The sequence below is a fragment of the Panthera pardus genome, unplaced genomic scaffold (genome assembly GCF_024362965.1).
Source record: "Panthera pardus isolate Hobbes unplaced genomic scaffold, ASM2436296v1 HiC_scaffold_17, whole genome shotgun sequence".
Taxonomy (NCBI): domain Eukaryota; kingdom Metazoa; phylum Chordata; class Mammalia; order Carnivora; family Felidae; genus Panthera; species Panthera pardus.
Window position 1 is genome coordinate 148,553,842 of NW_026526732.1, and position 14,675 is coordinate 148,568,516.

At 42.2% G+C, this 14,675-nt stretch overlaps 1 protein-coding gene across 2 annotated transcripts; it reads left to right on the plus strand.

Moving 5' to 3' along the window:
• The first annotated feature begins 4,464 nt into the window (after window positions 1-4,464).
• Window positions 4,465-14,328, plus strand: LOC109260707 (DLA class II histocompatibility antigen, DR-1 beta chain-like). 2 transcript variants are annotated; one of them, XM_053905164.1, is made up of 6 exons: window positions 4,465-4,612; window positions 9,456-9,718; window positions 10,105-10,111; window positions 12,382-12,663; window positions 13,413-13,523; window positions 13,975-14,292. In XM_053905164.1, exons 1-6 carry the CDS (start codon window positions 4,513-4,515, stop codon window positions 14,010-14,012), a joined length of 801 nt encoding a protein of 266 aa, XP_053761139.1. In that variant the 5' UTR covers window positions 4,465-4,512; the 3' UTR covers window positions 14,013-14,292. The 2 variants fall into 2 exon arrangements, with proteins under 2 accessions (XP_053761139.1, XP_053761138.1); XM_053905163.1 differs by lacking the exons at window positions 4,465-4,612; window positions 9,456-9,718; window positions 10,105-10,111 and adding an exon at window positions 14,300-14,328 and having other exon boundaries at window positions 10,332-12,792; window positions 13,975-13,998.
• Window positions 14,329-14,675: the final 347 nt, after the last annotated feature.

The window sequence follows — 14,675 nt, forward strand, 5'->3', positions numbered from 1 at the left end:
TTTTAGATCTTTTTTGAATGTTGACAGAGTCAGTTGAAAATTTATGTTTTTTATTTATAATTCATATTCCTTTGATTTCTAAGGTTCTTGAACTTTTTTCCACATATTTATTGACTAATTGTTGTTCCAGCTCCGAAATAATATACTTTCCATTATCTCTGTGGCCTGGTGTTTTTCTCAGTGATTTTAGGTGTTCTCTATACATAAGATTTTTATTCCTTTGCTGATATTTGATTCAGCATTTCCTCTAATTTCTACTTTATATGTTGATTCTGCTTATTACTTACGCTAGGAATGTAAACTTTTTTTTAATGAAATATGCTACAAATGGTTAGCAATGACTTCTCATGAATCTTAAATCTACCATTTTATGGTATGATAAAAAATTTTGGCCCGTATTTCTCCTTTGATAGGAACAGTAAGTGTATTTATTGAGACTGTAGTGTCAAGATTGTCTCAGACAATATGGATACCTATTAATGAGCCTCAGAACCTGCCCTGAACTCAAATGTCAGCTTTTTTTTTTCTTTTTTCAACGTGTTTTATTTATTTTTGGGACAGAGAGAGACAGAGCATGAACGGGGGAGGGGCAGAGAGAGAGGGAGACACAGAATCGGAAACAGGCTCCAGGCTCCGAGCCATCTGCCCAGAGCCTGACGCGGGGGCTCGAACTCATGGACCGCGAGATTGTGACCTGGCTGAAGTCGGACGCTTAACCGACTGTGCCACCCAGGTGCCCCAAATGTCAGCTTTAAAAGAAAGAAAATAAGATGAGGCACCTGGGTGGTTCAGTCTGTTGAGTGTCATGCTCTCAGTTTCAGCTCAGGTCAAGATCTCATGGCTTGTGGGTGTTAGCCCTGCAACGAATTCTGTGCGGGTCCTGCTTGGGATTCTCTCTCTCTCTCTCTCTCTCTCTTTCTCTGCCCCTTCCCTAATTCTTTTCTCTCTCTCAAAATAAATGAATAACTATCCAAAATTTTTAATAATAAAAAGATAAAAATAAAAGGCAAACCACAATGAAATGATAACGATTCCAATAAGAGATATTTTAGTTCCGCAAGAAGGATTGATCAGTCGAGTGCAGTAACGAGAACTTTTTAAAAGAAGTTTCCTTGCTCCTTTCCCTCTCCTTCAGGATTCGTGTTGTGGTTAGGACTCAGCTCATAGAGCTAGAGAATTACCTCTGTCTTTCCTGTTTCCCCGTGTAGAACTACTTCTACTTGGACGATGGACAAAATAGAGCAGTGAATCAGTGATATAGAGGATAAAACTATGGAAAATAATGAAGCAGAAAAAGAGAGAAATAAAATGCAAAAGATCATAATACAATACTTAGAGAACTCAATGAGTTATTCAACAGAATAATATTCCTACCAAAAGAGTCCCAGAAGATGAAGAGATAGAAAAAGGTGAAGAAGGTTTATGTGAGCAAATTATAGCTTAAAACTTTCCTAACCTGGGGAAGTACACAGACATCAAAATCCCAGAAGCACAGAGAAGTTCCATTAAACTCAACAAAAGCCAACCATCAGTAAAGTATATCATGGTCAAATTCACAAAATACAGACAAGGAAGGAATCTTGAAAGCAGCATGGGAAGAAAGTCCCTATCCTACAAGGGAAGAAAGATCAGGTTCACAGCAGATCTGTCCACAGAGACTTGGAAGGCCAGAAGGGAGTGGCAGGATATATTCAACTTGCTGTATTGGAAAAATACACAACCAAGATTCTTTACCAGCAAGGCTGTTATTCAAAATAGAAGGAGAGATAAAGAGTTTCCCAGACACACCAAAACTAAAGGGGTTCATGACCACTGAACCAGCTTTGCAACAAATTTTAAGGGCACTCTTTGGAGAAAAAGAAAAACAAAACAAAATGACCAAAAGCAACAAAGACTAGAAAGAACAACATCAAAGACACTCTATAGGCAACATGATGGCAATTAATATCTTTCAATAATCACTCTCAAACTAAATGGACTAAATGCTCCAATCAAAAGGTATAGGATATTAGATAGGATAAAAAAAAACAAAAAACAAGACCCAACGATATGCTGCCTATAAGAGACTCATTTTAGACCTAAAGACAACTGCAGATTGAAAGTGAGGGGATGAAGAACCATCTATCATGCTCATGGATGTCAAAAGAAAACCAGAGTAGCCATACTTATATCAGACAATTTATATTTTAAAACTCAGACTGTAACAAAAGATGAAGAAGGGCATTATATCATATTTAAGGGATCTATCCAAAAAGAAGATCTAATAATTATAAATATTTATGCCCCTAACTTGAGAACACCCAAATACTTAAATCAATGAATCATAAACATGAAACTCATTCATAAAAATACCATAATAGTAGGAACATTAACACCCCATTTACCCAATGGACAGAAAATCTAAGCAGAAAATCAACAGTGAACCAATGGCTTTCAGTGACATACTAGGCTGCATGGGCTCAACAGATAGACTCAGAACATGTCATCCTAAGCGGCATATTTTCTCGAGTTCACGTGGAACAATCTCCAGAATGGATCACATACTGGTCACAAATCAGCCCTCAACAAGTACAAAAAGATTGAGACCACAACGCTATGCATATTTTCAGGCCACAAGGCTCTGAGAAATGAAATTAGCCACCAGAAAAAACTGGAAAGACCATGAATACTTGGAGATTAAAGAACATCTACTTCTGGAGGAACTAGAGTTACTACTACACGGTAACTAATCAGTTTATATAAAATGCTGTCACTCTTTGACAAGAGTAGTTGCATTGCTATACGCAACCATGACAAGAATAGTTTCAACACAATGGACAGTATTCTATTCAGAAAGTGAATGTGAGGTGGTGTGTGATGTAATGGCTAGGCTTCTGGAGACTGGACTCACATATAACTTGGCTCCATAAGGAGTGCACCATTTACTGGCCGTGTGTCCTTGCCAATGTTGTTTAACATACACCCATCATTTTATTCTCTGCATCTGAAGGGATACAAAGGGTACTCAAAACACTGAGATGATGTGAGAGTTAAATATAAATATGCTGTATAAAAAGCCCTTGTATAATTCTGGGTACAAAATAAAATGTTCAAAATTTGCTCAGTAATCATTAGTTACATTTATTGCAACACGGTGAGTTCTCTGGCACTAGTCCATAAACATGGGCTGCTTATCAGACTGTGGAAGATTGTGAATTATTGCAGAAATTTAGATAGATAGTTGTCCTTTAAAATCCTATTGAATCTGAGATATTACACTTCTGTTAATACAATGCATAATAATTATATAAAAGTAGAAACATATGCTTAAAACTATATGGTTACGTCAAAGGATGTTATTCATAGTATTTCCATTGTGTTTTCTTTCCTGGATGCTCTGTAATGTATTCATTAGCACCAGCTTCTTATATGTCTCCTTAGCATAAAGCAAGAGAAGGTACATAAAAAAGGGACATAACCCCAATAAAATGAGGAGATCAGAGTGGGATCCAAAGCTATGGACTGAACACATTTTCACATAAAATATTCATTATTCTAAGGCAGAGCTTTTATGCTAAAGGCTGACTTTGAGTCCTTTATCAATGTCTCAGCCCCCTGCATACTTTGATTTGGACAGTTGGTGTTATCACTTTTTTAGCTTAAGTGCTATACAAAGGATTTTCCAAGACCCTTCATTCCACACAGATCATGTTCTCTAAGCCCCTTTCTCTGCATATTCCGGAGGTGCCTCAAACTCAATGACAGCATCAACAGACAAACTTGAAAAACCCTTTTACTCAGGGTAAGTTAATGACTAAATTCCAATGACTCTTAGTTTATCAGAGATCTCCCTACCTCTAAAGAGATACAGACAATACTCTCCAATTAATAGCTAGAATTCTGTCATATCATCAGTTACCAGGGGATGCTGCTCCTTGCTTGAGCAGTCCAGAGAATCATACCACTTTCCAGTATCCAAGTACCAGAAAGTCTGCAGTACCAGAAAGCCTTCATTTCAAGGTTAATTTCCCCAAATCTACACTATGTGATGGTGCAAAAAGGTCTGGATGTTTTGATTAACAATCATCTTCCCTCCACTCACTCAGCTTCTAAAACACTCACACAAACTATCGTCAAAACTATTCTGTCTTCACGGGAGAGGCATGAATACTCCTAAAGACTCAAACTTTTGTGCACATCACTGCTCAGCATAGAGCTGGCTTACAATAGGGTCCCAGTCAAATGTTTCACATATATTGGATCAAACCTTTTAAGTACTAAATTAAAATAATCCTTCCAATGAAGGAAGTCAGAGTTTCAGAAGAGGCTCTTGATTCTGAATCTCTGACCAGCAACTGATGATGCAGTTCATCTGTGATGCGGATTAGTTGTCAAAGCTAGGTTACCCAATCCAGGAGCAGAGAAACAAATTCCTTGGTTGGTATTATTTAGGAGGGGGCTAAAGGAGGGTCTTAGTTCTCACTGACTGAGACTTGCCTGTTCCCCTGCCCCCTGTCCTCCCTGTTCTCCAGCATGGTGTGTCTGTGTTTCCTGGGAGGTTCCTGGTTGATAGCTCTGATGTTGATATTGATGGTGCTAAGCCCTCCCCTGGCTTGGGCCAGGGACACTTCATGTAAGTGCACTCCTGGGTGGTAAGCTATTATGGAGTGGGGGGAAAGAAAGAAATTAGTTTTGCCACTGTGTCCATGCCATGTGCCTTAGAAAATTGTGACATTTTCTTTAATGATGGCCCACCTTTGTCATATAGATCCCCAATTCTATCCAAAACAAAAGGGGGCTGAATGCTTGCCCTCTCTATAAGAGCTGTGTAAGGGGCCTCCACATATAGAGGCCATTTCTTCTCAACTCTTCCCCAGTCAAAACTCTCCAGGTTTGAGTTTAATTCCCTCAGGGTCTTGAGAAGATTCAGAAATAATGATTTCAAATTAATTCCCATCAAGCAGTTCCCTTTATAATGTTGAGTTATGCTAGAAATAAGAAAGTTTCTCAGAAAATTGGACAGAGAGTCAAAAGGAATTAGAAAGGTGTCTCCTAGAAGACTATGTGTTAGGTCTTCACAGGATTAGTTATGTTGGTGCCTCTCTGTAATATGCGAGGCTGTATCAAGGGTTCTCTCCCATTATCTCCTTTCCTTTCTCCTGCACCTCAAAGTTTACAAGGCCTTTATCCCTGGACTGAAGGTTCTCTGACCAAAGTTGGGGCTAGTTTTATCTCTATTTCTCACCCTGGAGGTACAGCAGAGATCCTTAGTACTTGAAATGACATTTTAGATGAGAAGCACGTATGGGATGTTCTTTGGAGTCTTAAAGAACTTAAGATATCTTCTGAGAACATAGCACAAGTTAATTTTTCATTATGAATCTATGTTGAACATTTCTATGGTGTCTGTTTCTCCTGCATCTTTCTGTTCTCTGGCCTGAGCCCACAGGAAGGGATTCAACTAGTATAGGATAAATTATATGCAATTATGGCTTTGTAACCCAAAAATAGGCAACATCAGGAATTTCATATGGTTCCAACTATCTACCCTGAGCAGAGTACAGAGTGAGTGAAGGTGTTTACATTTCATAGGACTGAAAGCCAATATGCAAGTCAAGGGAATATATTGGCTGACTGAGGTGATGTCCCCAGATGGCATAGGTTTATTCCTCATGTTTTCTGTTTTTCCTTAATAGCCATGTTGGGTTGTTTCCACTTCCAGTTCCTATTCTTTCCCGAGCCATGTTGTCACCATTACTGTGAATCCCCCGTGTATACAGAGACCTCAGCACTATCACAGATCTACAGGATGAGCTGAAACTTAATGAGATTTTTCTTAAAATCACCTTTTCCTTACCTGTGATATTTTTTCCAACAGTAGATGGAGAAGGAGGTAGTTTGTGTGAATTTCTCACGGGAAGTGGAGGGGATATAATGTATCATCAGAGTAAAAGAATGTTGGACCTGAGCCCCTTCTTGCTTTCCAGGATCCTCACAATGACTGATTCTCGGAGCCCTGTGTTCATCCATTGTATCACAGACATTTCTCTGAGCAGCTATGATGTACTAGGCTCTGTTCTGGGCTCAGTGAATTCTATTTGAATAGGCTAAAGATCATTACCATCATGGATTTTATGTAATGACAGAGGAGAAAGCCCGATAAACATTTAACAATAACAACAAAAATTGTGACAACAATAAGTACGCTGAAAAATAATACACCTGGTTGTGAAACAGACAGAATTGGATACGCCTGACTTCAGTTCAAGTGTGTAGGGAGCTCTCCCTGAGGAAGTGACATTGAGTTGAGATATGCCTGGTGACAGAAGCCAGCCAAATGAAGGATGTACAGGACAAGAGTTGTAGGGGGAGAAAATAGGATAAAGGTCAAGTGCGGGAAGATGTTTGCTGAGTGCAAGGGACAGAAGGAAGGCTGGAGAAGCTGGAGTGTAGGGAGCAAGTTGGGGAGCGCTCTCAGTCACCACTACCATGTTTCCATCACTCAGGGAATGCCCCGTGTGACCCCATCATCAGTGCTCAGTATTTTCGGATCAGCACCTTTGACTTATTTGTTTGTTTGATTGTTTACGATTATAGGTATACATTTAGGCAGAGAATATCTTTTAAAGTTATTATTTAACTTCCATTTGGTTAGCATACAGCGTAATGTTAGTTTCAGATGCACAGTGTAGTGATTCCACACTTCTATACGCTACCTGGTGCTCATCTCAAGTGTACATCTTATTCCTTGGACTTATTTAGATAAACTTTTACATACATTGAAGTGTCATATAATATTTTCTCATTCATCACATGACAGTTTTCATGTCTTCAACTGGTAGTTCATTTGCAAACTCGGATGTAGCCCAAAGTCTTGCTAGGCAGTTTTTCAGGTTGGTTTATTAAACATTAGCTTTGTCATAACACAAGCCATTAACTTATTTCAGAAGATGTGGATTCATAGGCCTCTGTAAACTGCATCAAGAACAGAGTTTAAAAGTTTTTATACTGGATCTTCATGGGATAAGGAAATTCCTTGTTCAAAGATTGCAACATAGATGTCATACTTGGTGGTGGGGCAGGGGGAGTATTAGAAGCCAAAGCTTTAATTTTTACAAGAATTTGAGGAGTACAGTATGTGGAACAATTATACAGGGACAATTAACTTCCAGGTTTCTCCCAATCCAGCTTGCCTCTCATGAACGAAGCCCATTGATACAAAGTGGTTTTGAACCAAATAAAACATGTATCTGGTTATCCGTATTATCTTTTTTGAAAACTAATGCACAAGTAAAATATTTGTCCCTTTCAGGCATCCTGGATTTTGGCGCTTTCTAGTGTCTGCCCACTTTCATTTGGGTAAGCTTGAATCATTAGCACACCCAAGAGCAATCATCTTTTGGTTGGAATTCATAATAACTTTTGATACTCTCTTGTTAGGCAGTATGAATTCTTTTTTTCAGAATCTTGTCTCAGTGAAGAGCCTCTTTTCCAGCAAAATAAATTTGTTCAGTATCAAGGTTTTTTATCAGATATAACATTGGCAAATTTTTCAATGTAATTCTCAGCTGACATAGAATTAACATTGGCTTTTTTACCACAGATTTTTCAAGTGGTGTAACAGTGGTTCTCATATTGGGACTTCAGGGAACATTTGGCAATGTCTGGAGCCATTTTTGGCAGTCACTTGGGGCTTTTTTCTGACATCTGCTAGGTAGAGGCTAATGATGCTAGTAAACAATCTACAACGTACAGAACAGGCTTCCCACAAAAAATATCTCGTGCAAAATGTCAAGAGTACTGATGTTGGAAACACTGGTTTATACTCTGCTGCTTCTAAAACCTCTAGACTTACCCTTTATACACACACTTACCTTCCAATTCAGGTCTTTGTGGTGTAGTTTAGCCTATTTTATTACAAAAAAATAATAATATCAACAGTTCATAGATTGAACACTTTCTCGCTGAGTCCACTCAGTCAATGCAAGCTCAAGATCTTCATCTTTTATTCTTTGCCTTATGCAAAGTTTTATAAGATTTCATGATTTCTTGATCATCAGCATCTCTGTTAACTTTCAACAGCTTGCCTTATGAGTCATCAATTGTGACTGTCACAAGTATTTTTCTGTAAAATGTATCAAACTTGTGCAGTAATGCTACATTCTGTTCTGTTGATAATGTCAAAAGCTCCTTTTATTTGTCTCATATTTAAAGGCACAGGTATTTTTAAACTATTTTTAAAATGTTCATGTCAATTCCACTTGAATAAAAAATTTTTCTTAGTTCAATTAAACAGAAAATAAAACATCAAAATATATACATACATGTATGTATATGTGTCATGTATGTATATGTGTGTATATATGTATGTATATGCATGTATGTACATATATTATGATGTGTGTGTGTTTATATATTGAAACTCCAGAAGCCCATGTGACTGACTGACCAATAAGAGGTCTGACATGTTTGACCCTTTATCTCATCAGGTTAGATTTGGCAAAAGAGTTTGTCATCAAAACTTGTAAAAAGACCTGGTTTCCTAGGTTTCTGGAGTTTGAAAATTCCAGGTAAGGACTTGAGGAACTGTGGTGCAGTCATGGTTTTAATGTCCTTAAAACTCTTCAGTAGTTTCCCATTACGTGTAGTATGAAGTCAAAATCCCAACATCACCTGTAAGGCTTTTACTGCCAGCTCCACGTGATTTCTCCAGTCTAACCTTTTGCCTTCCTTTGTCCCATTGTGCTTCAGTGAACTCCCTTTTTCCATTTCGTTGAGGAAGTTCATCAATTCTTTCAAGATTTTGCACATTGTATTACCTTTCCCTGAATTATCAAACACACACATGCCCACTAGTTCACATCTAGTTACTCTTTCCTGTCACATCCTAAACATCCCCCTTGAGACCACCTGTCTGGCGCCCTAAGGAAACAAGGATCGTCCAGTTATCCTCTGCTCTAGAACTGCAGGTTTGTCTTGTGACATTTCTCCCCCCAGGTAAATAAAGCCCTGCCTGGCTGGGTTTTGTCCATCACTTTCCATAAATTTTAACCCGAGAGTGGAGGGGATGTGGGGGTGTTTCCCTTCTCTGGGTTCACAGGGGCCTGAGCCAGCTCAGCCCAGACCAAGTGTTGGGTGGGGGTGGGGGAGGGGGACGCAGGTGGGACTTGTGTGATGCCAGGAAAGGGCTGTGGGAGGCGAAGAGGGAGGTGGGTGTCTGTGGAGAGGAGGTCTCCAAAAGGAGGCAGTGAGGAGCAAATCCTCAGGATGGGAGGTCCGCCTCTGAGTCCGGAACCCAGTGACCCTGAGAGGCTCCCAGAAGAGGGGTCACCTCCCCGCCTCCTTCCGCCCCCGCCGGCAGAGGAGAGAAGAGCCTTGGGTGCTGGTGGTTTGGGGGTGCGGGTGGAGCCCCGAGGGGTGGCAGCGTCAGTGTCCTCCAGGAGCCCACAGGTGACCGGGTCGCCCTGTCCCCACAGCACATTTCTTAACCATGTGGAAGTTCGAGTGTCATTTCACCAACGGGACGGAGCGGGTGCGATTCCTGGCCAGATATTTCTATAACCGGGAGGAGTTAGCTCGCTTTGACAACGAAGTTGGGGAGTACCGAGCGGTATCAGAGCTGGGGCGTCCAGGCGCCAAGTACTGGAAGGGGCAGAAGGACGTCCTGGAGCAGAAGCGGACAGCGGTGGACCGGTTCTGCAGACACAACTACGGTATTGGTGAGAGCTTCAGCGGCGAGGTGAGCGGGGCAGGGGGGCTGGGGCGGCCGGGGCTGCGCGTGTGCGACTGTGAGACAGAGACTGGGTCCCAGTGAGCCTACAGGGTGTTGAGCAAGAGCACATCACGGGGATCCCTGCGAGAGTGCGACGTCGGGGAGTGTGTGCTGTGTCTGTGGGGTGGGGACAGTGTGGTGAGTCCGTGTGTGGCTGTGGGGACCATGTTTTGTGACTGTGGGGAGGGCGTGGTTGTGTCCATGAGTGACTGTGGGGACAGTGTCGTGTTTCCTTGTGTGGCTGTGGGGACAGCGTGGTTGTGTCCTTGTGTGGCTGTGGGGACAATGTGGTGAGTCCGTGTGTGGCTGTGGGGACAGTGTGGGAGGGGTGCCCTGTGATGTGAGGGGGACAGAGAATGAGTGTGTGGGAAGGGGGGGCAGTGCGTGTGGAGAGAGTGGGTGTGGGGGAGGCAACAGGAGGGGACATCGGGCATCCTTGGTGGCCCCTGAGGCAGAGGTGAGGGGGGCTGAGGAGCTCCAGCTGGAGGGCACACCGGGCAGGTGGTTGGAGACCTGGGGAGGGAAGTGGAGGGTGTCCTGGTTGGGGTGAAGGCTTAGGGGAGGGGAGGGGAGGGGAAAGTTAAGAGATTGGGGAGATGTGAGGAGGCCTGTCACCTTCTGTTCCTGACACTCACCCTTCTTTTTCTGAAGCCCCTGAAATACGTGTGCCTGTGTCTGTATGTGCTACCACTGCAGTGAGGAAAATGGCCAGACTAACCGTTGAAGATTTGGGGGGACTTCTGAGGTCCCTCTGATATTTCTATTTTTTTTAATTTTAATTTTTGAGAGAGAGATCCAGTAAGACAGAGTGGAAATGGGGGAAGAGCAGAGGGTGAGATAGAAAAAGTGCAAGCAGGGGAGGAGCAGAGAGAGAGAGGGAGGTACAGAATCCCAAGGAGGCTCCAGGTTCTGAGCTGTCGCCCAGAGCCTGCCCAGGGATTCGAACCCAGAAACTGCCAGATCATGACCTGAGCCAAGTGGGACCCTTAACTGACTGAGCCACCCAGGCTCCCCAAACCCTCCTGATATTTCTGGGGCTTCTTTTAGGTCTCAACTTCCCGCTCTTTGTTCTCTTAGAGTATGTATTCTTACATTCTTGAAATGATTGTGAAACCAGGTATCTTAATTATAATTTTGTTACTAAATGTATTGATGTTACTGTTTTTATAATGATGAAAGTATTTAAGGAGTTGCATATTATTTCTTAATATAGTTGTAACAATTCACCTCACATTCCCCTTTGTTAGATCTTTTTTTCCCAATATTGCAAATACTCGGTTGAAATTTTATATCTTTTTTATTTTTAATGTATATTTCTTTGCTTTTAAGGTCCTTGGATTTTTTTTTTACATATCTATTGGCTAATTGTTGTTACTGATGTAAAAATTATCTACTATTATCTCGGGGATTCTGGTATTTTTCTCAGTGATTTTAGGTGTTTTCTATGCATAAGATTATTAATGCTTTGCTGATAGTCGATTCAGCATTTTCTCTAGTCTGTGGCTTATATTTTGACACTGTTTATTAGTTTTCATGCTAGGAATGTAAACATTTATATTTAATGAATATGCTACAAAATTGTTAGCAAAGGTTTGTCATCTACCTAAATCTACCATTTTATGGTATTGTAAAAATGTTTCCCCCATATTTTTCCTTTTTAAAAGCAGTATTTATTGAGGCTGGTAGTGTAAGGGATTGTCTCTGCACTAAGGATACCTGTTAAATAGTCTCAGTCTCTACCCTGAACTCAAATGTCAGCTTTCAAAGGGAGACAATTATAAAGGTATAACAATTCCAATAACAGTAATTTTTTTATACTGCACAGAAGAAGGATGGATCATCTGAGTGCAATTATGAGAACTTTTTAATGTCAATGAGTTTTCTTGTTCCTTTCCCTCTCTTTCAGGACTCACGCTGTTCTTGCAATTAAACAAATAGGCTAGAGTATCACCTCTGTCTTTCCTGCTTCCGGGGGAGAACCATTTGTGTGGTGTTGTAAGGTGTGAGTGGAGCATTTCCAGGGTTTCATACTCTATTTCCCTATCTACCTCAAGCTGTTCTCCAGTTTACCCAGACTGCTTTAAATAATATTTTCTCTGTAATTTAACAGGGTAATAAGTACTTAACATATATTGAAGGCTAAACTCCAATCATCACTTTACATACTTTAGGTGCATTAATCTTCACAGAACTGTAAGAGGTAAGTATTACTGTCTCCTTCGATAGAGGAGAAAGCTGGGGTGCAGAGGAATGTAATATTCTTCTAGGATCAATCAATAAGGAGCAGAGCCTATATTTGAGCTCAGTCAGCCTGCTCCAGAAATCATGCTTTTAATTGAGACACTATATCCCTTGCAAAATGTGTAAACAAAGAATTCCACAAGGAATAACTACTTCACACTATGAAAAACCCCACAAATTTCCTCAACATCTCTCAAACTTAATGGACCCATACTGTCAGGATTGAATTCAAGACTCATGATACTGGCTGGTACTTGGCCACGTGGCCAGCTTTGAGGGAGGCCTGCACGAGATGCAGCCTGGGACCAGAGACCGGAGGCAGGAGGGCAGCCAGCCAGGGAGACTCACTCTGTCATCCTCACTTAGTCCCGCTACCACTTGTCTTCTAGTTGAGCCGACAGTGACCGTGTTTCCCTCGAAGACGCAGCCCCTGCAGCACCACAACCTCCTGGTCTGCTCCGTGAATGGTTTCTATCCAGGCCACATTGAGGTCAAGTGGTTCTGGAACGGCCAGGAGGAGGAGACTGGGGTCGTGTCCACAGGCCTGATCCGTAATGGAGACTGGACCTTCCAGACCCTGGTGATGCTGGAAACAGTTCCTCAGAGTGGAGAGGTCTACACCTGCCACGTGGAACATCCAAGTCGCATGAGCCCTCTCACCGTGGAATGGAGTGAGAAGCTTTCTGATCTCATAAGTTCCTCACCCAGCAGGGAGGGGACTTTTCTTTCCCTGAGTGCCAGGGTTCTCTCTCCTTTCACCATATTTTCATTTGTTCCATGTTCTCTTCTCTTTAGCACAGGTCACTGGGATGAGCCAAGTGATATCCTGTGGTAGAATCCTCTGATAGGTTATAGATATTCTGTGATTGTGTCTCCAGATCCTACAACCCTTGGGGAGATAGTTATGCCTGGCTGCAGAAACGAGGTTGTCCATGTTTTGAGACTTTCCATGGCTCACGGGTAATGGTTCTCCTGTGATGCTGGGCACTAGTCCCCTGCCTCGGGCTGAGTTTGTGCTTCTGGCACCATTGCTGTGTGTTGTTCGTTGTGATCCAGGAAGAAGCACATCCTCTATTGTATAGGGTCCTTCTGACAAGAGGGGAATCCAGTCTTGGCACTGCCTTTTATTAGCTCTGTCACCCTGCACAAGCACTTGAACTTCATGGAGTCTCAGGCTCCTCATCCATAGATGTTGAAGTAGTGGATTTGTCAAAGCTGTGATGTTTAAAAAGTTCAATACCTAAACTTTGTATCTACGCAATGGGATTTAAAAAAAAAATATTTTTCCCCTAGAAATTGCCACTTATTCTCCTTCTTCCAGGGCAGGCTACATTCCTCATTCTCGAAGTTCTCAATCCTGGAGTGTCTGTCAGAGAAGTTGGATTTGGGGTAAAATCACTAAAACTGCTTCTTCTCTCAGGGGCTCAGTCTGAATCTGCACAGAGCAAGATGCTGAGTGGAATTGGGGGCTTTGTTCTTGGTCTGCTCTTCCTGGTGGTGGGGCTGTTCATCTACTTCCGGAATCAGAAAGGTAAGGCACCTGTTGGTAGCTGGGCCTCCCTATAGACCTTGTGGGAGAGAAATACAGCTTTGATCGCATAAACTCTCTGTAGACCAGTGGCCTTGTAAAGCCTTTCCTTCTCCCTTTGCCCTCAGATTTCCTAGAAATCCAGACAGCAAGGGTCCATGGTTACTGTGTTTCAGCATAAGAGATTATGGGTTGTAGAGACAAGAAAGAGGTTAACAAGACAGATATCTTGGGTTGGGGTCCTGGGCCAAATCAGGAAGAGCTATGAAAGCTAATGAAGCCACAGTAGACTGGTGTGATAGAAACTTCCCGGGTCACATCTCTCCCTTTCTGATCCCACTGGCATCATGCGATGCGAGTTGTGGTGGTAGGTGGGTCTGGGGTTGGGACCTTGTATGTGGGGACAGATTTACCTGTGTCTCTGTTAATGTATGTTTTCCCTTTTCTTTCCCAGGACACTCTGGACTTCAGCCAACAGGTAATGCTTTTTGACCCTCTTTAGGGATAGAGTTGATTATCCTGGAACAGATGGTGGAGATGAAAAGACAGAAACAATGTCAAAGACTTTGGATCTGACTTCTGCTCAGGCAATTAACTGAAGCTTCTTCTCTCCACTTACTAAAAGGCCTGCACTGCAAATAGCTTTAGATCAAGGATACTTAAGAAAGAATATGTTCTTCTTCTTACTGTAGTGCTCTAACATGAGGCCCTGAGAGAGGGGAGAAGAAGCTACTTGTGGAGGCCGGTCTGGGAACAATACTCTGCTGTGTCTTCTGCAGGACTCATGAGCTGAGGTGGAGATGCTGACACTACAGGAAGAACCTTCTTTTCAAGCCTCTTTGGAGAGTGAAAAGGTTACCGGCTTGGCTAGGGGAAGAATCTGGCTGTTTTAAAAGTTAGTTCAGTGGTCCTGTAGAAAGCATCTCTTTAACCAGGAAAGGGCCCATTTTTCTTCCACAAACACGGTGCTTTCTCAGGATCTTGTTTTCCTTGGCCTCAGTGACCCCGCAGAACCCATGCTTCCTGACAGCTCCCTCCATCCTGTCCTTGACCTGGAAACCCCAGTACTGACTGCAGTACCTTACCTTCATTCTCTCCTGGCCCCCTGTATGCAGTCCTTATAGTGTCCCCTGCATTGGAATTCACCTTCTGCTC